The sequence below is a fragment of the Capricornis sumatraensis genome, chromosome 4, assembly GCF_032405125.1.
Source record: "Capricornis sumatraensis isolate serow.1 chromosome 4, serow.2, whole genome shotgun sequence".
NCBI lineage: Eukaryota > Metazoa > Chordata > Mammalia > Artiodactyla > Bovidae > Capricornis > Capricornis sumatraensis.
The window spans coordinates 126,367,365-126,394,391 of record NC_091072.1 but is presented as its reverse complement, the minus strand read 5'-3'; the positions used below and the strand labels follow the sequence as shown (position 1 = coordinate 126,394,391).

At 39.7% G+C, this 27,027-nt stretch overlaps 1 protein-coding gene and 1 non-coding gene across 2 annotated transcripts in view; one reads left to right on the top strand and one right to left on the bottom strand.

Annotated features, from left to right (window-relative positions):
• Positions 1 to 27,027, top strand: part of SMCO2 (single-pass membrane protein with coiled-coil domains 2) — a 39,343-nt gene that overhangs the window by 4,544 nt on the left and 7,772 nt on the right. Inside the window, exons 2-5 of the mRNA XM_068971496.1 lie at positions 8,130 to 8,244; positions 14,853 to 14,983; positions 15,650 to 15,799; positions 23,151 to 23,245. Coding sequence (XP_068827597.1) covers positions 8,130 to 8,244; positions 14,853 to 14,983; positions 15,650 to 15,799; positions 23,151 to 23,245 — 491 coding nt within the window. The remainder of the gene's footprint in view (positions 1 to 8,129; positions 8,245 to 14,852; positions 14,984 to 15,649; positions 15,800 to 23,150; positions 23,246 to 27,027) is intronic.
• Positions 10,079 to 10,182, bottom strand: LOC138079374 (U6 spliceosomal RNA). The gene has a single exon (XR_011144855.1). It is a non-coding gene; the product is annotated as a U6 spliceosomal RNA (small nuclear RNA).

Sequence of the window (27,027 nt, the reverse complement as noted above, 5' to 3'; positions counted from 1 at the left end):
GAACGCTCCAGGGAAACTTGACTGTTTCTAGCCTATCCCACTGAACCTAGAGGTGCCTGTGATCACCAGATTGGAAGGAGCAAGGATAGTACCAGGTATATACAATTTCACAGCCATACCTGCTCATTTTAACTGTGCCAAGGCCAAGATGACACCAAATCCCTGATTTTTAATATCATGCTATAAAATTTTTGAGACCCCAAATTGACCAGCTAGCAGGTAGGTGGTCTGGCTTGGAGAAAATGTCCAAAAAATGTAAATTATAGATTTCATCAGCTGTTTTTTGAAACAGTTGTTCTGTTCCTTTTGACTAACACTTCTCCGTCGTAGAAGGTCTTGGATGCCTTGTTTAGGCAAGGAGATAATTTGTAACTTTAAAGGTTTTGATGAAGTGGAGAGGGGGAAGGAGGAGGGATTCACTCAGTTGTACCCCAAATTCCTAGAGGCCCATAGTGTAAACATATAGGAATGAAGAGCCAAGGTGGAGGAGGGAGAAGACAGATTCTAGCTGATGAGGCCTAGAGTGCAGGTACTTCCAGACTTTAACAGGATTAGGAATCCCCTGGGATCTTGTGAAAATGTGGAAGCTGAGTCACTGAGTCTCGGGTGGGATCTGAGATTCAAGCTCCTATTTGATACTGATGCTGCTGATCTACAGACCATACTTTGAGTAAGTAGCAAGGGCCCACACTACAGAACTATTTATAAGGTGCTTCAAAAGATGGTTTTATTTTGAAGTAAGAAGGCTGCTGATTAATGTTTTGCTGTTTAGTCACTAAGTCGTGTTTGATTCTTTTGCAACCCCATGGATTGTAGCCCACTCTCCATGGGATTTTCCAGGTAAGGATACAGGAATGGGTTACCATTTCCTTCTCCAGGGGATCTTCCAGATCCAGGGATTGAACCCTGTCTCCTGCATGCAGGTGAATTCTTTAGCATGAAAACATAGTGGGCCTCACATTTACATTTAATAGTAGGATGATTATAAAACTTGTAACCAAAATTTGCAGGTTAAAATCCTGTTTCTACCATTTTCTAGCAATAAAATTTTGGATAGATCATGGATCATTTCTCTCAGTTTATACATCTAAAAAATTAATAAAATCTGCTTTGGTTGACTGACTATAGGGTGGAGATGAGAATTAAATAAATAACTTAGTGAAAGTGCCTTATAAACTGAAGGTGCTGCGCATGTGTAAGCATATTATTATTGTTGTTATAATTATTGTAATATCTGAGGCCAAAGATATCTTACAATAGCTTCCATTTCTATTTTAATTATAAATAGGTAGAAACCATCGCCAAGTGTTTGCATCTATCTGACAGTGTTAAGCCCCATTCTACAGGTGAGGAAAGTAAGACCTAGAACCTTAAGATTATGCCCAGCTGCTATGTATTGATGCTGTGATATGAACTCAGCCTGACTCTCTAAAATCCAAAATCTTTTCTTTTTATTTATTTAATTTATTTAGACTGTGCTGAGTCTTGCTGCTGCACACAGGCTTTCTCCAGTTGTGGCAAGCAGGGGATACTCTCTAGAGGCAGTGTGTGGGGTTCTCATTGCAGTGACTTCGCTTGTTGCAGGGCATGGACTCTAGAACACAAGCTCGGTAGTTACGGTGCATGGGGTTAGTTGCTCTGAGGCATGTGGAATTTCCCTGGGCTAGTGATCAGACTTTTCCCCTGCATTGGCAGGTGGATTCTTAACCACTGATCACCAGGGAAGTCGTGAAGCTGTTATTCACTGCAATCAGTTGATTCATTGTAGGAAATACCCACTATCATAGAAAATAATGGTCTAGAACAGGGGTTGGCAACTTTTTTTTTCCATAAAGGGCCAGAAAGTGAATATTTTAGGCTCTACATGCCAAATTTATGTCCCTCTTGCAACCATTCCACTCTGTCATAGCAACACCAAAGCACTCACAGACAATATGAGAAGGAATAGATGTGGCTGTGTTAAAAAAAAAAAAAAGTTATTTACAGAAGCAGAAAGCAGGATGGATTTGGCCCACAAAAGATAGCTTGTGGATCCCTGGTCCAGCAAATTCTGAGGTGTCCAATATGGTAGCCCCTTGCTCCATGTGACTATTTAAAAGTGTATTTCAATTAAATCAAATATTCATTCCTCGGTTGCATTAGTCACTGCTCAATTACTCATAGGTAGACATAGGTGTCTGGTACTATTGAACTGAACAGTGTAGAGAACATTTCTACCATCACAGAAAGTTTTATTGGAGAGCTTGGTCTAGATTATCTTTGGTGTGGGGGAGAAATCCCTTACGAGTAGCTGTGAGGGCATGGACGTTCTGGGTCCTGGATTTGCTATACGATTCTAAATACAGTACACCACCTCCCAGAGTCACAGAAAATGGGGCTAATACCTTTGAATCCTCCTGCCAATGCAGGAGCTGAAGGAGACATGAGTTTGATTCCTGGGTTGCAAAAGATCCCCTGGAGGATGAAATGGCAACCCACTCTGGTATTCTTGCCTGGGAAATCTCACGGACAGAGGTGATCAGTGGGCTACAGTCCATGGGGTCGCAAAAGAGTTGGACACAGCTTAGCAACCAAACAACAACAAAACCTTCTTCACTGTGCTGTTGTGGGAACTGGATAAGAAGGGCTTCCCTGGAGGCTCAGACGGCAAAAAATCTGATGGCAATGCAGGAAACCCAGGTTCAATCCCTGGGTCAGAAAGATCCCTTGGAGAAAGGAATGGCTACCCACTCCAGAATTCTGGCCTGGAGAATTTCATGAACAGAGGAGGCTGGTGAGCTACAGTCCATGGGATGACAAAGGGTTGAACATGACTAAGTGACTAAGCATGCCCACAGATAAAGAAATGTGTAAGAGGTACTTCATAATTTATTAGGAGCTGCACAAACATAAGCCATCATTAGGACACTGACTGTTGTTGTTTGAAATGTGAGAAAATGTTTGGGGACAGAATTTGTGAAGCTACTTGATTTTAGAGGAAGATATTTTCCTTTAAATCAACCAATGGAAGCCATTAGCATGCTAAAGAGTTACCAAAATAAGGAAATATTATTATTCATAGCATATTTTAAGTTTTGGACTGGAAAGAGACACAAAACTCAGCAGAACTCAGTGATCATTCATCTTTCAGAGTTTGGAGTTGCCTTGGTAATGTTTACTATCTTCAGGACACAAGACAAACTGTCCAGATGGGAGCTATATGAGATTGGGCAGGTCAGAGTCCTTCCTGAAAGAGATCGAAGATTTATTCTTCTTTGTCACACTCTAGGTTCTGGCATCTTCCTGTAGCTTCTCTTTCACAGGAGTCCCCTTTGCCCCACTTCCACTGTGGGGCCCCACATAGGTGAAAGATGAAGCTCAGGACTTCCCTGGTGGTCCAGTGGTTAAGAATTTGTCTGCCAAGGCAGGGAGCATGGGCTCGATCCCTGGTCCAGGAAGATCCCACATGCCGCGGGGCAACTAAGCCCATGCACCACAACTACTGGAGCCTAGGTGCCTAGAGCCTGTGCTGTGCAACAAGAGAAGCCGCTGCAACGAGAAGCCCGCACACCGCAAGGAAGAGTAGCCCCTGTTTCCTGCAACTAGAGAAAATCTGTGCGCAGCAATGAAGACTCAGTACAACAAAAAATTTTTTTAAAAAGATAAAGCTCAGTTTTGCCACAGACTGATTGGCCAGCCCTTGGTTGCCCAGATGATTCCAGTGTCTCTGTGGTTCCCAGCGCTTTTCCCTCCGTCTGTTCCTAATCATAGCCATAAATCACTCTTCTAGGAAAATGCCTGCCAATCACGTCCTGTTTTTCCAGTCTACAGTCCCCTCTGTCCCTTAGGAATTCTGTCTCTCAAGGTCCTGAGGTCCAGACCACCCTCTGTGACAATTTACTACAGTCACCCATTTGCGTGCCCAGAGGAGAAGATTTCTTGCTGTTTAGGGCTGGGTACAATCCTCTGATCTCTGCTTGTTCTGGTGGCTCAGATGGTAAAAAATATACCTGCAATGCAGGAGACCCAGGTTTGATAAAATTGCAGACTATAAACATGGTTTACAGCCTTTTTAAATCAAAAGAAATTTTTTAAAGGAAAAGATTTCTCAGAACCTCTCATATGTCAAAAAAGCTACTACATCAAAGATGTTTTAAAATTCATTTATAACTTATTAATAACAGTAGCATATACATTTGGAGACAGTATATGTTTATGTTATGTTTCTGTCAGCAGTATTTTTTTTTTAGTTTTTTAATTTTAAAATCTTTAATTCTTACATGCATTCCCAAACATGAACCCCCTTCCCACCTCCCTCCCCATAACGTCTCTGTGGGTCATCCCCATGCACCAGCCCCAAGCATGCTGTATCCTGCATCAGACATAGACTGGCAATTCAATTCTTACATGATAGTATACATGTTACAATGCCATTCTCCCAAATCATCCCACCCTCTCCCTCTCCCTCTGAGTCCAAGAGTCCGTTATACACAGCTGTGTCTTTTTTCCTGTCTTGCATACAGGGTCGTCATTGCCATCTTTCTAAATTCCATATATATGTGTTAGTATACTGTATTGGTGTTTTTCTTTCTGGCTTACTTCACTCTGTATAATCGGCTCCAGTTTCATCCATCTCATCAGAACTGATTCAAATGAATTCTTTTTAACGGCTGAGTAATACTGCATTGTGTATATGTACCAAAGCTTTCTTATCCATTCATCTGCTGATGGACATCTAGGTTGTTTCCATGTCCTGGCTATTATAAACAGTGCTGCGATGAACATTGGGGTACATGTGTCTCTTTCAATTCTGGTTTCCTCGGTGTGTATGCCCAGCAGTGGGATTGCTGGGTCATAAGGTAGTTCTATTCACACTTTTTTAAGGAATCTCCACACTGTTCTCCATAGTGGTTGTACTAGTTTGCATTCCCACCAACAGTGTAGAAGGGTTCCCTTTTCTCCACACCCTCTCCAGCATTTATTGCTTGCAGATTTTTGGATCACAGCCATTCTGACTGGTATGAAGTGGTACCTCATTGTGGTTTTGATTTGCATTTCTCTAATAATGAGTGATGTTGAGCATCTTTTCATGTGTTTGTTAGCCATCTGTATGTCTTCTTTGGAGAAATGTCTATTTAGTTCTTTGGCCCATTTTTTGATTGGGTCGTTTATTTTTCTGGAATTGAGCTGCAGGAGTTGCTTGTATATTTTTGAGATTAGTTGTTTGTCAGTTGCTTCATTTGCTATTATTTTCTCCCATTCAGAAGGCTGTCTTTTCACCTTGCTTATGTTTTCCTTTGTTGTGCAGAAGCTTTTAATTTTAATTAGATCCCATTTGTTTATTTTTGCTTTTATTTCCAGAATTCTGGGAGGTGGATCATAGAGGATCCTGCTGTGATTTATGTCGGAGAGTGTTTTGCCTATGTTCTCCTCTAGGAGTTTTATAGTTTCTGGTCTTACATTTAGATCTTTAATCCATTTTGAGTTTATTTTGTGTGTGGTGTTAGAAAGTGATCTAGTTTCATTCTTTTACAAGTGGTTGACCAGTTATCCCAGCACCACTTGTTAAAGAGATTGTCTTTACTCCATTGTATATTCTTGCCTCCTTTGTCAAAGATAAGGTGTCCATAGGTGTGTGGATTTATCTCTCGGCTTTCTATTTTGTTCCATTGATCTATATGTCTGTCTTTGTGCCAGTACCATACTGTCTTGATGACTGTGGCTTAGTAGTAGAGCCTGAAGTCAGGCAAGTTGATTCCTCCAGTTCCATTCTTCTTTCTCAAGATTGCTTTTGCTATTCGAGGTTTTTTGTATTTCCATACAAATCTTGAAATTATTTGTTCTAGTTCTGTGAAAAATATGGCTGGTAGCTTGATAGGGATTGCATTGAATTTGTAAATTGCTTTGGGTAGTATACTCATTTTCACTATATTGATTCTTCCGATCCATGAACATGGTATATTTTTCCATCTATTAGTGTCCTCTTTGATTTCTTTCATCAGTGTTTTATAGTTTTCTATATATAGGTCTTTAGTTTCTTTAGGTAGATGTATTCCTAAGTATTTTATTCTTTTCGTTGCAATGGTGAATGGAATTGTTTCCTTAATTTCTTTTTCTACTTTCTCATTATTAGTGTATAGGAATGCAAGGGATTTCTGTGTGTTGATTTTATATCCTGCAACTTTACTATATTCATTGATTAGCTCTAGTAATTTTCTGGTGGAGTCTTTAGGGTTTTCTATCTAGAGGATCATGTCATCTGCAAACAGTGAAAGTTTTACTTTTTCTTTTCCAATTTGGATTCCTTTTATTTCTTTTTCTTCTCTGATTGCTGTGGCCAAAACTTCCAGAACTATGTTGAATAGTAGCGGTGAAAGTGGACACCCTTGTCTTGTTCCTGACTTTAGGGGAAATGCTTTCAATTTTTCACCATTGAGGATAATGTTTGCTGTGGGTTTGTCATATATAGCTTTTATTATGTTGAGGTATGTTCCTTCTATTCCTGCTTTCTGGAGAGTTTTTTTTATCATAAATGGATGTTGAATTTTGTCAAAGGCCTTCTCTGCATCTATTGAGATAATCATATGGCTTTTGTTTTTCAATTTGTTAATGTGGTGAATTACATTGATTGATTTGCAGATATTGAAGAATCCTTGCATCCCTGGGATCACACACGTATTTTTAAAGTATATGTGTCTGTTGACTCAGCAATGCTATTGTAGAGCTTATCCAATAGATATTCTTGCACATATACACATAGATGTGTAGGGATATTCATTGCAGCATTGTTTGTAGTGGTAATTGATTAGAAACAATGCATATAAACATAAATAGAGAACTGATTAGCAAATTATGATATAGCCTCAGGAGGGAATACCATAAAACAATGTTTAAAATGAGGCAGCTCTATAAGTACTAATATGAAATGGACTCCAAAAGAAGTCATTAGAAAAGAAATATAAAGTACAGCATATGTGTATTAGTCACTCTGCTGCTGCTGCTGCTGCTAAGTCACTTCAATCGTGTCTGACTCTGTGCGACCCCGTAGACGGCAGCCCACCAGGTTCCCCCGACCCTGGGATTCTCCAGGCAAAAACACTGGAGTGGGTTGCCATTTCCTTCTCCAATGCATGAAAGTGAAAAGCAAAAGTGAAGTCGCTCAGTCATGTCCAACTCTCAGAGACGCCATGGACTGCAGCCTACCAGGCTCCTCCGTCCATGGGATTTTCCAGGCGAGAGTACTGGAGTGGGGTTCCATTGCCTTCTCCATTAGTCACTCAGTCATGTCCAAATCTTTGCCACTCTGTGGACTGTAGCCTTCCAGGCTCCTCTGTCAATAGAATTCTCCAGGCAAGAATACTGGAGTGGGTGGCTATCTCCTCCAAGGGATTTTTCTGATCCAGGGATTGAACCCTGGTCTCCTGCATTACAATTGAGTGCTTTACTGTCTGAGCTTTTACAGAAGCCCTATAAAGTACAGAAAGTGTATGTAATATCCTCTAATTTGTATTTTTAAAAGCATATTTATATTTACATAAACATAGCTGCTCATTTTTGCATAGATTCTCTGTGGAAGAATAAAAAAACTAGTGAATGTTGGGAGGAGGACATCTCGGGGTCTAGAGATCATGATGGTAGCACAGACTTACTCCTTTCCTATGAACCATAGGACACTCTTCTTTGGGGGGGGGGTGTGCCATGCTGTGTGGCTTAAAGGGTCTTAGTTCCCCAAGCAGGGGTCAAACCGGCCTTCAGCAGTGAAATCATGGAGTCCTAACTGCTGAACTACCAGGGTTTTACCATATGATACTTCTTAACTCTACTTTTAAAAGAAGAATATTTATTATTTGATTATTTTACACATACATTTGCACACACACAGTATGTTTGTGCAGGGGCTTTAGAATTCAGAATCTCACTGTTAAATCATTTATTGAGTCAATCAACAAATATTTATCCAGCCTCTCTATTTCTATCTTGAGTAATACACTGCACTAGACATTATTCAAACAGAATAAAATCAGTACAAGAGTAGCAGGTGCTTTTGGGGGCCAGAAAGATCCAGGTGTTCTTCCTCTAGAAATGTTTGGGGCAGGCCTAAACTGTAGACTGAAGACGTAATAACAACCTCTCCATCGTGTGACTTACAGTTTGCTAAGGGAACTTACCAAAATGGACCACAACTTGGACAGAACAGATGATGAGGACATTTGCTCTGAAAACCGTCAAACTGACTTCCTTCAAGATTTGGAGACTAAAAAATGGGTAAGGGACAGAGTTAAACATAACAGTGGGTGAAGAGAGAAACTTCATATTTCATATCCTAAAATGATAAGGATATATCTCAAGGTTTCCTCCTAATAGGTACAAGATGGTCAGAGCTTGTAAAAGAGGACAGTATTTCTTCTGAAGGCAGCTGTTATTACACAACAGACTTACTAGTGTTCTCATACAGAGAATTGTGCATTACATTATTTTTGTTCTTAAAATTTACAAAATAACTGTGACATTTTTCACCTCAGAGCAAATTACTCTATGTAGATTTGTCCTTGAATTGCAAATTGTCTCCCAATAGGATGCATTACAGAGATCCATTACTCATCTTTTAATTTCATGGCTGCAGTCACCATCCACAGTGATTTTGGAACCCAAGAAAATAAATATATGTATTAGATTCCACATATAAGTGATATCATCTGATATTTGTCTTTCTCTGCTCGGCTTACTTCACTTAGAATGATAATCTATAGGTTCATCCATATTGCTACAAATGGCATTATTTCATTCTTCTTTGTTGATGAGTAATATTCTATTATCTATTCCATTATCTAAATTCATCTGTCACTGGACATCTAGGTTGCTTCCATGTCTTGGCTATTGTAAATAGTGCTACAATCAACATAACGGTGCATGTATCCTTTTGACTTTGGATTTTCTCCAGATATTCTTTGGAACTCTGCATTCAGATGGATATATTTTTCCTTTTCTCCTTTGCCTTTTATTTCTCTTCTTTTCTCAGCTATTTGTAAGACCTTCTCAGACAACCATTTTGCCTTTTTGGGTAGCTCGAACAATAAAGAATCTGCCTGCATTTCAGGAGACCTGGGTTTGATCCCTGGGTTAGGAAGATCCCCTGGAAAAGGGCATGGCAACCCACTCCAGCATTCTTACCTGGAGAAGTCCATGGATAGAAGAGCCTGGGGGGCTATGGTCCATGGGGTCTCAAACAATTTACAGTGCCACCAACACTGTAAGGAGGGTTCCTTTTTCTCCACACCCTCTCCAGTGTTTGTTACTTGCAGACTTTTTGAAGATGACCATTCTGATTGGTGTGAGGTGATACCACTTTTCTGTTCAATTATGTTCCATTTGTTTATTTTTGCTTTTATTTTATTTTTTGCCTTAGGCAGATCACAAAAAAATATTGCTGCAATTTATGTCCAAGTGTGTTCTACCTATGTTCTCTTCTAACAATTTACCATTTTGTGTTTATTTTTGTTTATGGTGTAAGGAAATGTTCTAATCTCATTGTTTTACATGTGGCTGTCCAGATTTTCCAGCACCACTTATTGAAGGGACTGTCTTTTCTCCATTGTATGTTCTTGTCTTCTTTGTTAAAGACTAACCATAGATGTGTGGGTTTATTCCTGGGCTCTCTATTCTGTTCCATTGATCTATGTGCGTACCATGCTGTTTCAATTATTGTAGTCTTGTTGTGTAGTCTAAAGTCTGGAAGGGTGATACCTTCAGCTTTTTTCTTTTTCCTCAAGATTGTTCTGGTAATTTAGGGTCTTTTTGTGGTTCCATATAAATTTTATTATTATTTGTTTTAGTTCTATGAAAAATGTCCTGGGTATTTTAATAGAGATTGTATTAAATCTGTAGACTGTTTGGGGTAGTATGATCATTTTAATAATATTAATTCTTCCAATCCAAGAGCACAGAATATTATTCCATTTCTTGTATCATCTTCAATTTCCTTCATTAATTTTTAAAATACTTTTCAGAGTATAGGTCTTTATTCTCTTTGGTTATTTACTCCTAGGTGTTTTATTCCTTTTGAAGCAATTTTAAATGAGTTTTTTTTTTAACTTTCTCAAAAAATATGGAACACTTCATGAATTTGCATGTCATCCTTGTTCAGGGGCCATGTTAATCTCTGTATCATTCAAATATTAGTATATAAGCTATTGGAATGAGCACTAATTTACTCTTAATTCAGTCTGAACCTCTCTCAGTCTTTGAAGTTCAGTCATCTAGCTGACATGAATGGAGAAACTTGACGCTGGAGTTTGTCATTGAAAGAGTTTATGCTTTCTTTTAGTTCAAAGCAAATGCATGGCTAAGATTCCTTTTATTATTGATGTCCAAATCTCCCCCATAGATTCCCCAGGTTATTGGCTATAGAGGAAGGTGATTCCCAATCTGTGGAGTGGGTATTTCCTATTCTGAGGCTTATTCAACCCTCCAAGGAAGTCAGGATTCATCTTTTTGTCTACTTCTCTTTTGAATACATTTTGGGCTTGGGGATAGCCAGCCAACTCTACAATCCTTAGAGGGAAGATTCCTCAAAGAACATCCCAAGCTGGACTTTACTTTCAAGGACTCTGCAGTAATAGAAGTGGGACTTCCTTGGTGGTCCAGTGGCTAAGACTCTGAGCTCCCAATGCAGGACAATCAGGTTCGATCCCTGGTCAGGGAACTAGATCCCACATGCTACAACTAAGAATCCACATGCTGTAACTGAAAGATGTCACATGCTGCAACAAGAGAAGATCCTGAGTGCTGTAACTAAACCTGGTACAGCAAAATAAATAAATAAAAATAAATATACAGAAAAAAGAAATAGAAGGGGATAGAAGGTGTGAAGGGATAGAGTTAGATGTGTGGTGTATAGATAACAATGAGACAGTCAAAAAGTGGAAAGAGACAGATATCCATTACAAAAAAAAAAACAGGAACTAAATTAAAAGAGGAGTCTTAAAGAGGGGAAAGAAAGGGGGAAATGAGATGTGGGAGCCATGAACTTAGTAAACACATAAATTGAAGGTAAACCTCTGTAAATACTGTTATCTGATTCTTTGTGGGGTCCTTGTCTCTGGACTCCAGGAAAATGTTCCTACCATTAGTCAGCGAACAATGATACTATCACTTGTTGGCCTAGGATAGAATAAGTCTAGTTAGATAATAAAATTATTTACTCCATAAGATTTACATAGTCTACACTCGCAGGGTATATGAAGGGTATAATGCCTTCATTATTACAGACTATTTCTTACAAACTTCAAGTCAGGGCATAAAGGTTTAAGAAAATATATTTTTTATTTATGATTATATTTCTTTATGTTCATTTATTTATATGGAAAATCTTTTAATTATAGAAAAATAAATTACATGCAGTCACATAATTAACAAATAATTATTAATAAATTTAGCTCTGTGCTGAAAAAGGACAAATATATGACTTCTTGAGGAAGAAATCTTTTCCTTTTATTCTCTGAAAGCAAACCAGAAAGTCTCTACTTTGCATAATCTTACATTTGTCTTTTATAAGAGAAAGATTTAAAGGACACTTTCAGGAAATGGACAAAGAGTTAAAAGGAGCAAAATAAGATCAGTTGTTGTTTTAATTAACAAAATAGGCTTTTTAGTAGACTGCCAAAGCTGCAATGTCTAACCATCAAAGCCCCCTAAAACACTTAGAAATGAATATTTTGCACTGGCTTCCCATTTTCAGTCCCTGACAATGCTATACATAGTGCCGATTTCGGATGCCAGGTCAGTGAACAGACTTTCCTATTTCCTGCTTTTGTTTGCATCTCTCACAAACAGAATGTATTTCTATAACCACTTATTGAGCATCCACTATGTGTTAGGAGAAGGGGATGACAGAGGATGAGATGGTTGGATGGCATCATCGATTCAATAGACATGAGTTTGAGCAAGCTCCGGAAGATGGTGAAGGACAGGGAAGCCTGGCGTCCTGCAGTCCATGGGCTCGCAAAGAGTTGGACAGGACTGAGTGACTGAACAACAAATGTGCTAGGATATTATATATAAATTCTTTCCCTTCAGTGAGCTCACACACTAGGAGGGACTCAGGCATGAACAAGGGTGTGTACGAAAAAATCCACCCTAGAAGTAGCAGATGTGCTAATGAAGGATACAGGAGGGAGAGCTTAAGACTGGGGATATGACAACTGAGTTTTGAAGGATGATCTAGAGAGGAGAAAAGCATTTCAGAAAGAAGGCATAGCACATGCAAGGATAAAGGAGTCAAAGGGAAACAGTGTTGTGAGAGAGGAAGGGTGCAGGAAAAGGCATGACAGGCAAGCAGGCAGGCAGGATGCTGAGGCCAGGATAGAGCAGGATGCAGGCAGGAAGCCAGGACACCAAGAGGAGTCAGGAACTGATGAGGACTTGAGATAGGGCCCCAACCGGGATGCCATGAACAGAGATGCAAGGACACCGACTGAAAAGATAAGTAGCATTAGTGGATACTATACTAAGCGGATGTGAAATGGGTAACGAGAAGGGAAAAGAATGTCTCCCATGACAATTCAAGGACTTCTTCCAGTCTTCAGACAGAGACATTTGGATGAATGGGGGGCCATATACAAGAAGGGGGAACTGGACAAGTTGAGGGGAAATATGATGAGTTCCATTTTTCATTTTCCGAGGAATATGAGCTCTTCCAAAAGCTGCACATAAATGGAAAGTAATGTCTTATAGCTTCCCTTGTGGCTCAGCTGGTAAAGAATCCGCCTGCAATGCGGGAGACCTGGGTTTGATCCCTGGGTAAGGAAGATCACCTGGAGAAGGGAAAGGCTACCCACTTCAGTATTCTGGCCTGGAGAATTCAATGGACCGTATAGTCCTCGGAATCTCAAAGAGTTGAACACGACTGAGCAACTTTCACTTTCACTTTCAATGCCGTTGGTTTAGTCGCTAAGTCATGTTCGACTCCTGTGACCCTCATGAATTGTAGCCCGCCAGGTTCCTCTCTCCATGGGATTTTCCAGGCAAGAATACTGGAGTGGATTGCCGTTTCCTGCTCCAGATGATCTTCACAACCCAGGAATCAAACCTGGGTTTCCTGCATTGCAAGCAGATTCTTTACCAACTGAACTATGAGGGAAGCCCTTAGACTGTATATTTTATGCAACATTTAGTCTGTTATTTTAAAAACACACAGATTTCTTTATGTGTTTAGTCCTGCAGGTTTTATTTAGTCCTATAGATTTTATTTATTTATTTTTAAAGTCCTTATTGAATTTGTTACAATATTGCCCCTGTTTTATGCTTTGGGTTTTTTGGCCATGAGGCCTGTGGGATCCTAACTCCCTGACCAGGGATTGAATTCATACTCTCTACATTAGAAGGGAAAGTCCTAACCACAGGACCATCAGGGAAGTCCTAGTCCTGTAGATTTTTTTTAAAAACTCTTTTTATTTCTATTTCTTGCCTTTTGACTTGTTTGTGATATATTCACCACTACAGTAAAATGACTGATGAAGATATGAAATGTCTCAGAGATTATTGGACATAGAACTCTAGAGATGGTCTGGCCCAATTTTCTTACTAGGCTAGGAAGCTGAGCTTTATGGTGGTTAAGTGGCTTGTTCAACACTCACAGCAGTAGAACAAAACTTAGACCTCTGGTTCTCTGCTTCCCAATGTGGTTGTCTTTCTCTACATCAGTGTTTCTGCTGCTTTTGAATATTCTGGCCAAAGATTTAGTGGAAAGAAATTGAAACTGTGGATGCCTTTTGTTTACAAAGAGGTAGCTAAGAGATAGTGGAGTCACATCATACTTGTAAAATCTAGCCTTGGTTTCTCCATCTGTAAATGTGGCAATAATCCTTCCTCTCTGGTGAGGCGCCACTGGGTTGTGAAAGTACCAGAGGTAGGAACTACGTATTCCTTAATCTGAACCCAAATCCTAGATACAGTGAAAAGAGCCATGGGTTGGGAAGCAGAAAACCTAGTTCAAGCTCTAGTCCGTATACTTATCAGCCATATGAATTGGTTTCTTGTGGTAGCTATAACAAATTAGACTTGGCGGTTTAAAGCCACACATACAAAAAAATGTATTCTGTCATAGTTTTGGAGGCCAACAATCCAAAATCAAGGGGTCAGCGAGACAACACTTCCTCTGAAGGCTTTTGGGGAGAATTTTTCCATTCCTCTTCCAGGTTTTGGTGACTCTAGGCATTCCTCAGTGTGTGGCTGCATAAACTACAATGTGCCTCCATCTCCACATGAGTTTCTCTGTCTATGTCTTCTCCTCCTCTGTTCCTCATTAGGACACTCATCATAGGATTTAGGATCCACCCCGGTAATCCAAGCTAATCTCATCTCAAGATCATTATTAACTTCATTACATCTGCAAAGACCCTTTTTTCCAAACAAGGTCACATTCTCAGGGGACCTAGTATTAAGACATGGACATATCTTTCGGGGTTCATCACTTAACTCACTGCATCATGTGACCTTGGCCAAATCACTAAATATGAATGAATGGCCTAGCGAATTTCAGTACCCACATTTATCCATGTCAGGGCTGTCATTTAAAGGATGATGTGCTGAAAAGCAATTTGTAGAGGTAGGTGAATGCTGTTCCTATTGACTTGGGCAATGATCTGTACAGGTATATCAATAAGAGGCTGATCTGTTCTCCCTACCCTCCACATTCCTGCCCCAGCCTTCCTCTTTCACAGAGCAGAGGGGATGTCAGCCTACCTCACAAATGCATCAGAGGACTCCAGCCTCAGAAAGGGTAATGAGGGCAGGGGTACAATAGCGGGGCCACCACCTCTTGTGATAACCCTTCTGGTCTGGTTTGCTCCCTTCATGATCTTTATCAGGATAAGTTGGAGCTGAAGGCTGGGCATGGCCAGGACCTGCAGAGTGAACAGGATGAGCAAGAAAGAGATCACATTCAACATGAAGATCCCCAAGGATCCACATCTTTGCAGTTTTCAGAGGAGAACATCCTTGAACAGTAAGCCTTGGCAAATGCAAGAGGGAACACTGAGTAGTGTTTTGTGGAGGGGAGAATGAAACTTAGCAGAGAGGTTATGGAAAGCTTAGAAGATTTTAAATCAGTACATGTCTTGAACCACAAAGCAATCACATGCACAAGTATCTACCTACCTATTCCAGCAAGAACGACGAAGAGGGACATAGGGAGACCATCGGGTTCTCTTTCCATGCTGTTCTCTGGACCCTGGACTTACACATCTCATCACTCTTAGGTAATTTTCTAGAGATGAAAAATATTGTGACTATTATTAAAAATGTATGATTGAATCGTTATGGACCTTTTCCCTATGTATTAATATAACTTCTTCTCCTTCACCCAGATGTAACCACCATCCTGAAATCAACACTTAACATTCATTCCACACAGGAAAATTAAAAATATATTTACATTGTTTACTTAATATAAAACATACTTTATTTTCTCCATCCTTAGAAAAGTCTGTTAAAATGGGTATTAAATAAATGTCCAAACTCCTTTCTTAAAGCCTAAGTGCCTACCTGGCCTATTTTGGTGACAGAAAATGAATAAGCAGACTTATTTGCCACCCATAGAAAGAGGGTTTCAGGCTTTGTGAGATGTTTCACACTTTCTACCTTAAAACTGATCACAATCATATCTCTGTAGGAGTCAGGAGAGCATGTTCTTTCAGCTTAACTGCTGGAATACACGGATGGGTCTACAAGTGAAAGAACTTGGAGCTGATCACATAGGCTGGATGGAGAAAATTAAAAATATTTTACAAGAAATAAGCCTAACAGAAAACACAGTGAAGAGGTAATTGTAGGGTGTCGGGGTGGGTCAGAAAATAATGAAAAGTTCCATAGCTTCAGAAATGTATGAAACTACAGGTTTAAGGTGGGTTAAATCTTTAGGATACAAAGTATATGTGCTAAGTCACTTCAGTTGTGTCCAACTCTTTGCGACCCTATGGACTGCAGCCCACCAGGCTCCTCTGTCCATGGGATTCTCCAGACAAGAATCCTGGAGTGGGTTGCCATTTCCTCCTCCAGAGCATCTTCCCAACCCAGGGACTGAACCTGCGTCTCTATGTCTCCTGCATTGACAGGTGCATTCTTTACCACTAGTGCCATCTGCGAAGACCCGGGAAGCATAAAGCCTTAGAATTAAAAGTCATGTCACAGAATCCTGAAGCCTACATCAAAGTTATCTGCATCTTTGCTCTCTCTTCTCTCAAGGAAAAGACTGCCCTCAGAGATTCTCTCCTTGAAGCCACATTAACAGTTATCAAAAGGACATACCGAGGTTTTCAGTGATCTTTGAGTTTTATCCAGTATTGTTCAAAGGAATCCAACCAGTATGCATGAAAAAACTGTTAAAGTGTACTTGAAAATGCATATCTGAATTCAGGTTAGAAGTTTCAAGATGAAACAGAAATGATAAAGTTGTTATTTATGCAGTCACTGGCATAGAGACTGGGCTTTGGAGTCAGAGGAACCCAGGTTTGAATCTTGATATTGACCTTTCTTGGACAGGTTAATAAACTGTTTTTTTAAGCCTTGACTTTTCTCATCTATAAAGAAGTAATGATAGCCACCTCATTGGTTTATTGTGGGTATTAAACAAAATGCCATATGTAAAGCATTTAATACAGTGCCTGATATGTAATAGCAATTAATAAATGGAAGCTATTTAAAAAAATAAATCCCTCTGGCCTTCTGAATCTTCCTACCACATTCCAAACTCTTTCCTACTGCAGGGCTACTCTTCTACATGTTTCTTTGCCTTTCAGGTAGGTAAACATCTTCTTTATATTCAGTTAAACATCACCATTGTGAAGTTGCTCAGTCGTGTCCGACTCTTTGCAACCCCATGGGCTGTAGCCTACCAGGCTTCTCTGTCCATGAGATTCTCCAGGCAAGAGTACTGGAGTGGGTTGCCATTTCCCTTTAGCTAAACATCTCTGTATCAGTTTTCTGACTATCCTATTCAAGGTACCCCCCTTTTTCTTCCAGAGCATGAATAATATTTGGATTTTAAAAGAGTCTGTGTTTTATTAATTCAAACTTGGATTCCCTGCTGGTCCAGAGGTTAGGACTCCACGCTTTCACTGCAGAGGGCATGGGTTCAATCCCTAGTTGGAAAACGAAGATCTCACAAACTGTGTGGTATGGCCAAAAACTTTTTTCCCATTTTAAAAACTAAGTTATAATTTACATACTGTAAAATTATATCTTTTATTGTACAGGTCTGCAAGGTTTGAAAAATGCATACTATTGTTTAGCCACCACAGTGAAGATAAAGAACACTTTCATCACTCCTCACATCCCTCATACTCTTTTATAGTTAACACCTCTCCCCAGGCTGCTAGTGACCACTCATCTATTCTCTGTCTGTACAGTTCTGCCTATTCTAGAATGTCACCGCAGTGGAATTACATAGTATGCACCCTTTTGAGTCAACCATCTTTCCTTAGTATAAAGAATGTAATTTGAGATTCATCCATGTTGTACACATCAATAATTTGTTCCTTTTTGTTGCTGAACAGTATTCCCTTATATAAATGTGCTACAATTTATTCTTTCACTAACTGAGACATATTAAATTTTTTTTAGCAATCATTAATAAAGACACTTTAAACATTCACTTGGGTCTACCCTGGTGGCTCAGTAGTGAAGAATCTGCCTGCCAGTGCCGGGGATGTGGCTTCAATCTCCGGGTAGGGAGATCCCCTTTAGATGGACCTGGCAACCCACTCCAGAAGCTGGCCTGGATAATCCCAGGGACAGAGGAGCCTGTCCTTTAGTGGGATACAGTTTATGTGATCTCAAAAGCAACTAGCTCAACTGGAATTCTATCACCTCCACTAGATTTGTTCATAGTGATGCTTCCTAAGGCCCGCTTGACTTCACATTTCAGGATGTCTGGCTCTAGGTGAGTGATCATACCATTGTGGTTATCTGGGTAATGAAGATCTTTTTTATATTGTTCTGTGTATTCCTCCCTCTTCTTAATATCTTCTGTTTCTGTTAGTTCTATACCATTTATTGTACCCATCTTTGCATGAAATGTTCCCTTGGTATCTCTAGTTTTCTTGAAGAGATCTCTAGTCTTTCCCATTCTATTGTTTTCCTCTATCTTTTGCCTTGAACACTAAGGAAGGCTTTCTTATCTCTCTTTGCCTGTATTTGGAACTATGCATTCAGATGAGCATTATCTTTCCTTTTCTCCTTTGCCTTTTTTATCTCTTCTTTTCTCCACTATTTGGAAGGCCTCATCAGACAACCATTTTTCCTTTTTGTATTTCCTTTTCTTGGGTATGGTCTTGATCACTGCCTCCTGTACAATGTCACAAACCTGTATCCATAGTTCTTCAGGCACTCTATCAGATCTAATCCCTTGAATCTATTTGTCATTTCCACTGTATAATCATCAAGAATTTGATTTAGATCATGCCTGAATGGGGAAACAGTGGAAACAGTGTCAGACTTTATTTTGGGGGGCTCCAAAATCACTGCAGATGGTGATTGCAGCCATGAAATTAAAAGACGCTTACTCCTTGGAAGGAAAGTTATGACCAATCTAGATAGCGTATTGAAAAGCAGAGACATTACTTTGTCAACAAAGGTCCATCTAGTCAAGGCTATGGTTTTTCCAGTGGTCATGTATGGATGTGAAAGTTGGAGTGTAAAGAAAGCTGAGTGCTGAAGAATTGATGCTTTTGAACTGTGGTGTTGTAGAAGACTCTTGAGAGTCCCTCAGACTGCAAGGAGATCCAACCAGTCCATTCTAAGGGAGATCAGTCCTGGGTGTTCTTTGGAAGGACTAGTGCTAAAGCTGAAACTGCAATACTTTGGCCAGCTCATGCAAAGAGTTGACTCATTGGAAAAGACCCTGATGCTGGGAGGGATTGGGGGCAGGAGGAGAAGGGGATGACAGAGGGTGAGATGGCTGGATGACATCACCGACTTGATGGATGTGAGTTTGGGTGAGCTCCGGGAGTTGGTAATGGACAGGGAGGCCTGGCGTGCTGCAATTCATGGGGTCGCAAAGAGTCGGACATGACTGAGTGACTGAACTGAACTGAACTGAACTGAATAGTCTAGTGGTTTTCCTTACTTTCTTCAATTTAAGTCTAAATTTGGCAATAAGGAGTTCAAGATCTGATCCACAGATTTTGTTTGCTGACTGTATAGAGCTTCTCCATCTTTGGCTGCAAAGAATATAATCAATCTGATTTTGATATTGACCATCTGGTGATGTCCGTGTGTAGAGTCTTCTCTTGTGTTGTTGCTATGACCAGTGCATTTTCTTGGCAAAACTCTGTTAGCCTTTGCCCTGTTTCATTTTGGACTCCAAGACCAAACTCGCCTGTTACTCCAAATATTTCTTGACTTCCTAGATCTGCATTCCAGTTCCCTATGATGAACGGGACATCTTTTTTGAGTGTTAGTTGTAAGTCTTGTAGGTCTTCATAGAACTGTTCAACTTCAACTTCTTCGGCATTAGTGGTTGGGGCATAGGCTTGGATTATTGTGATATTGAATGATTTGCCTTGGAAACAAACAGAGATCATTCTGTCGTTTTTGAGATTGCACCCAAGTACTGCATTTTGGTGGAGAAGGAAATGGCAACCCACTCCAGTGTTCTTGCCTGGAGAATCCCAGGGATGGGGGAGCCTGGTGGGCTGCCATCTATGGGGTTGCACAGAGTCGGACATGACTGAAGCGACTTAGCAGCAGCAGCAGCAACTGCATTTTGGACTCTTTTGTTGACTATGAGGGCTATTCCATTTCTTCTAAGGAAATGGAGTAATGCGAAGAGTTGACTCACTGGAAAAGACTCTGATGCTGGGAGGGATTGGGGGCAGGAGGAGAAGGGGACAACAGAGGATGAGATGGCTGGATGGCATCACTGACTCGATGGATGTGAGTCTGAGTGAACTCCGGGAGTTGGTGATGGACAGGGAGGCCTGGTGTGCTGCGATTCATGGGATCACAAAGAGTCAGACACGACTGAGCGACTGAACTGAACTATTTGTTATTAGTTAATAACTAATTATTAGCTAACTATTATTAGTTAAGAGTATTAATGTGTGTCAGTTTCAGGTGTGTAGCAAAGTGATTTAGATATACATATACACCCCACTCCAGTACTCTTGCCTGGAAAATCCCATGGACGGAGGAGCCTGGTAGGCTGCAGTCTGTGGGATCGCTAAGAGTCGGACAGGACTGAGCGACTTCACTTTTGCTTTTCACTTTCATGCATTGGAGAAGGAAATGGTAACCCACTCCAGTGTTCTTGCCTGGAGAATCCCAGGGATGGGGAAGCCTGGTGGGCTGCCGTCTATGGGGTCACACAGAGTCAGACATGACTGAAACGACTTGGCAGCAGCATACATATATCTAGGGGGCTACCTCAGTGGCTCAGTGGTAAAGAATCCATCTGCAATGCAGGAGGTGTGGATTCGATCCCTGGGTCGGGAGGATCCCCTGGAGGAGGAAATGGCAACCCACTCCAGTACTCTTGCCTGGAGAATCCCATGGACAGAGGAACCTGGCCAGCTACAGCCAATAAGGTCACAAAAAGTCGGGCAGGACTGAAACAACTTGGCATGCAGGCACACATACATGTATCTATTCTTTTTCAAATTCTTTCCCCATTTAGGTTATTACAGAATATTGAGCAGAGTTCCCTGTTATAGTAGGTCATTAATTTTTGTTTTAGTTTTTCAAAATTGTTTTAGCTATTCTACTTTTTCTTGTCTGCTTTTCCATGTAGATTTTACAATCAACCTGTCAATCTTGCTGTGATTTTGATTGAAACTACCATTAATTCATAGATATATTTGAGAATAATTAATATTTTAGCAATATCAACTCTTCTGATTCATGAATAGAGTATTTCTCTCTATTTAGTTCTTTGATTTCTTTCGTCAGTGTTGTGGAGTGTTCGGTGTACAGATATTTAACATTTTTTTAGATTTAAATCTATTTCATCTTTTGGTTCTCTTATAAATGGTACTTTAAAATTTTCAGTTTCTTATTGTTCAGTTTAGTTCAGTTCAATTCAGTCGCTCAGTTGTGTCTGACTCTTTGTGACCATGAATTGCAGCATGCCAGGCCTCCCTGTCCATCACCAACTCCCGGATGTTACCCAAACTCATGTCCATCAAGTCGGTGATGACATCAGCCATCTCATCCTCTGTTATCCCCTTCTCCTCCTGCCCCTAATCCCTCCCAGCATCAGGGTCTTTTCCAATGAGTCAACACTTCACATGAGGTGGCCAGAATACTGGAGTATCAGCTTCAGCATAAGTCCTTTCAATGAACACCCAGGACTGATCTCCTTCAGAATGGACTGGTTGGATCTCCTTGCAGTCCGAGGGACTCTCAAGAGTCTTCTCCAACACCACAGTTCAAAGAATCAATTCTTCAGTGCTCAGCTTTCTTCACAGTCCAACTCTCACATCCATACATGACCACAGGAAAAACCATAGCCTTGACTAGACGGACCTTTGTTGGCAAGGTAATGTCTCTGGTTTTTATATGTTATCTAGGTTGGTGATAACTTTCCTTCCAAGGAGTAAGCGCCTTTTAATTTCATGGCTGGGATCACCATGTGCAGTGATTTTGGAGCCCCCCAGAATTATTGTTAATAGCTAGTACATAGAAATACAGCTAATATTTTTTATTTGACTTTCCATTGTGACCTTGCTAAGCTCATTTATTATTTTTAATAGTCTTTACAGATTATTTGAAATTTTTCACATAGATAATTATGTCATCAGCAAATAGAAACAGCTTTCTATCTTCCTTTCCAATCTGTATTCCTTTCACTTTCTTTTGTTGCCTTATTATATTGGCTAGAACTTCTAGTGTGATGTTGAATAGGAGTGACAGCAGATAGCAGATGTACTTACCTAGTTCTCAGTCTTACAGGAAGAGCAAGAGCATTAAATGTGATATTATCTGGGCTTTTGTTTGTTTGTTTTTAAATTGCTCTTTCTCAGATTGAGACGATTTCTTCTGTTTATAGTTTACTGAGTTGTTTTTAAAATCAGGAATGATACTGAATTTTTTCAATAGCTTTTGCTGCAGCTGGGATTAATCATGTTTTTTGTTCGTTTATAAATCTCTTGATATGGTGAATTATAATGATTGATTTTTGAATGCTGAACCAGCCTTAAATTCCCAGAATAAATACCACCTGGTCATATTATCCTTTTTATTTGTTGTTGAATTCAGCTTACTAAAATGGATCTTTAATGTGTATGTTAATGAGAGATATTGACCTGTGTTTTGCTTTTTTATAATGTCTAGTGTTAGTATCAGAATTATGTTTAGTATCAAAAAAACTTATATTTAGTATCATAGAAAAAATTGGGATGCTTTTGTACAGTTATCTATTTTCTGGATGAGTTTGTGTAAAACTGGCATAATTTCTTTTAACTGTTTAGTTGAATTCACCAGTGAAGCCATATTGCCTGGAGATTTCACCATGGCAAGATTTTAACTACAAATTTAATTTTTTAAAATGATATAGTATAGGATCAAAGGGCTGCACAGGCTACCTAGCTCTTGAGAATATTTCAGTAGTAGAATGTATCTTTTAAGGAACTTGCCTTTTTCCTCTAAATTATCTAATTTATTGGTATAAATTTATTAATAATATTTTCTTATATATATTTTGAAATAATTGCAAATTCACAGGAATTTTCAAAGAAATATGTAGCATAACCCCATGCACCCTTCCTTCAACCTTCAGAATCATAGCATCTTGTCCAACTCAAAACCAATGAGTTGGTACTTTACCAATGATACCAATGGTATCATTAAAACCAAGAAATGGATATTGGTATTAATATTAATGACAGAGCTCATTCAGACCTTACCAGTTATAAGTGCATTTTACATTTCTGCTTCTATATCCAGTTAGGACTACACTTCTTTACAATTATCTAGATAACTTAGTATGTTTTTTACTTTCTTGAACTGTATTTATGACTTCCCATTCCAACACAATTACCACCCAAGAGTCCCCCTTATATAGAAATAGGATTTCATTTTTGAAAGGTCAGAAGCGATCTTTCAAGATCAAAAAAGATTATCCATTGGGGATTTTTCTTAAGCCACAGAACTAAGTCCCTCTCTTGGTCTGTTTGCAGCTTATTAAGTGAGGTTATATCCCTGGAGGGCCAAATTGAAAAGCTGGAATCACACCAGGACCTTGACTCTGATCAGGGGCTAAACATGGAGGTAAGCTGAAGGCTTGGGAAAAAAATGGGGAGGTTGTGGGGACTCTGTAACCTCTTCCCACACCATCTGTTGTTTAACATGTCATAACAAGAATTATTTCAAATCCTGAAAGATGATGCTGTGAAAGTGCTGCACTCAATATGCCAACAAGTTTGGAAAACTCAGCAGTGGCCACAGGACTGGAAAAGGTCAGTTTTCATTCCAATCCCAAAGAAAGGCAATGCTAAAGAATGCTCAAACTACCGCACAATTGCGCTCATCTCACACGCTAGTAAAGTAATGCTCAAAATTCTCCAAGACAGGCTTCAGCAATACGTGAACTGTGAACTTCCAGATGTTCAAGCTGGTTTTAGAAAAGGCAGAGGAACCAGAAATCAAATTGCCAACATCCGCTGGATCATGGAAAAAGCAAGAGAGTTCCAGAAAAACATCTATTTGTGCTTTATTGACTATGCCAAAGCCTTTGACTGTGTGGATCACAATAAACTGTGGAAAATTCTTCAAGAGATGGGAATACCAGACCACCTGACCTGCCTCTTGAGAAACCTATATGCAGGCCAGGAAGCAACAGTTAGAACTGGACATGGAACAACAGACTGCTTCCAAATAGGAAAAGGAGTACGTCAAGGCTGTATATTGTCACCCTGCTTATTTAACTTCTATGCAGTGTACATCATGAGAAACGCAGGGCTGGAAAAAGCACAAGCTGGAATCACGATTGCTGGGAGAAGTGTCAATAACCTCAGATATGCAGATGACACCATCCTTATGGCAGAAAGTGAAGAGGAGCTAAAAAGCCTCTTGATGAAAGTGAAAGAGGAGAGTGAAAAAATGGCTTAAAGCTCAACATTCAAAAAATGAAGATCAGGGCATCTGGTTCCATCACTTCACGGGCCATAGATGGGGAAACAGTGGAAACAGTGTCAGCCTTTATTTTTTTAGGCTCCAAAATCACTGTAGATGGTGATTGCAGCCATGAAATTAAAAGATGCTTACTCCTTGAAAGGAAAGTCATGACCAACCTAGATAGCATATTGAAAAGCAGAGACATTACTTTGGCAACAAAGGTCCATCTAGTCAAGGCTATGGTTTTTCCAGTGGTCACCTATGGATGTGAGAGTTGGACTGTGAAGAATGCTGAGCACTGAAGAACTGATGCTTTTGAACTGTGGTGTTGGAGAAGACTCTTGAGAGTCCCTTGGACTGCAAGAAGATCCAATCAGTCCATCCTAAAGGAGATCAGTCCTAGGTGTTCACTGGCAGCACTGATGTTGAACCTGAAAGTAAAATGCTTTGGCCACGTCAGGCGAAGAGTTGACTCATTGGAAAAGACCCTGATGCTGGGAGGGATTGGGGGCAGGAGGAGAAGGGGACGACAGAGGATGAGATGGATGATATCATCACCGACTCGATGGACATGAGTTTGAGTAAACTCCGGGAGTTGGTGATGGACAGGGAGGCCTGGCGTGCTGCAATTCATAGGGTCGCAAAGAGTCAGACATGAATGAGCGAGTGAACTGAACTGAACTGAACAAGAATTAAAGGGATTTCCCTGTCAGTCTGGTGATTAAGACTCTAAGCCTCTACTGTAGAGAACACAGGTTTGATCCCTGGTATGCTGGATCTGGTGGTCAGTTATGAGCACATTTTGCCTGGGTACCACCATTTCTATTCTCTAACAACACACAAAAAAGCTCGACTTTTCTGTTCTACCTAGAAACTCAGTCAAATTTGGCAGGTTTTCATCTTGATGCCACTTAAAATAATGAAGAGTCCCTTGAGAGAAAAGTTCTCATCTTAATATCTGTATCCCAACACCTACCAGTACAGAGAAAAACATGAAATATATATTTGTGAAGAACTGCATCCCTAGAACACAAGAGACAGATTTGTGTTTGTCTTTCACGCCTTCATGAAGAATTCTTATGTCAGTTTTCACAATATCTAAAGCTTTCTTATTGCTTTTGTCTCCTTGCATTTCTTAGAGATTCTTTTCTGAGAGAGGTTTACTTTTCCCTTCTTAAGAGTCATAAAATATTAGAAAAGTAGTGACCAACTTTGGATAATAAATAACTTTCAGAGCCCTGGCTGGTAGTTTTTCTTCTCTAATAAACTTCAGGCATTTGAAGAACAGTCTCTAAAAATGGAGAAAATCTGTGTCTAACTACATTTTTTTTTTTTTACTGAAATTGCCAGCTTCTGCTTTAGTTCAAGCCAAATTTAAATTAAGTAGGATTTCGAAAGAAAGAGAAAAATGCCTCTTTTATAGTAGAAAGTAATATTTGTTTAGACCTCTCACATATTAAAAGCCATGTACAGATTTTTCAACAAGGGAAAAAACGGCTTTAACTATGGCTTAATGCAAAATTTTGATGTAGCAACTTCATTTTTTGCTAGTTGGAAAGTCAGCTTTTTTTTTTTTTCCACTATCTAGGGCTTTGGAAATTGAAAACTATGAAGAAAGGGAAGAGGACAAGGCCAAGAAACATTTTTCCCCTTAAAAAATTTCCTCCAAAATTCAGAAAATACAGAAATGTGGGTTCACCCTAGGAAAGGACAGGGAGGGATGGATATCAAAAGAATGAAGAGAGAAAAAAAGCACAGAGACAAATGACAGTGTGATTAAAAAGACAAATCAACGTGGGCTTGGGATAATATGAAAAGGGAAAAGAATCCAAAAAGGAATGGATATGTGCATAACTGAATCATTTGCTGTACACCTGAAACTAACACAACATTGTAAATCAACTATTCTCTAGTATAAGATATTTAAAAATAACCTAGAAACATAAATAAATAAATAAAATTAAACAGACATATTTTTCAAATGTAAAAAAAATATGAAAAAGGAAGGCATCATGAATATGTTAAGTGAAAGTGAAGTCGCACAGTCATGTGCGACTCTTTGTGACCCCATAGACTATAGCCTACCAGGCTCCTCCGTCCATGGGATTTTCCAGGCAAGAGCAGTGGAGTGTGTTGCCATTTCCTTCTTCAGAGTATCTTCCCGACCCAGGGATGGAACCATGATCTCCTGCATTGTAGGCAGACGCTTTACCATCTGAGCCACCAGGGAAGGCCTGAATATGTTAAAGGGAAACATTATATATCCTGGAAATATACAGCTTTGTATACACTCTAAAAATATGAGCACAGACTTGAAAACTAGAAACAGCCCAAATATGCACCAACTGGTGAGTGGATAAACTGTGGTATGTACTAAATAATGGAATGTTATTCAGAGATTAAAAAGATTTCTTAATCACCCAACAACATATCTAAATCTCCAGTGCATGATGCTAAGTGAAAGAAGCCACACTTGGAAGATTACATACTTCATGATCCCATTTCTGAAAAAGGCAAAACCATAGTAATGAAAAATAGACTAGTGGTCACTGGCTACAGTGGGGAAAGGCTGGATAAAGGAACTCAAAGCAGTTTGGGGTGTGATGGAAATATTCCGTATCTTGCTGTAGGGCTGCAGTGGCGATTGCATACCAGTGACATACAGTGCATACAGTGATGCTTTTAAAAGATAAGTTTCACGCTATGTGAATTATACCTCAGTAAACGTGACTTTAAAAATTGACACAACTCTGTCCTAAGACTAAAGACTGATGGAAAAGGCTGTGTAAAAACAAATGCAGTAATATAATAAGTAAGGGGCTTTAAATACAGTTGTTACAGAAGCAAAGTCCTAAGAACAGCTTTAGGTTTACTCTGGTGAAGGAAAAAGTGAAAGTGAAGTGCAAGTCGCTCAGTTGTGTCCAACTCTTTGGGACCCAT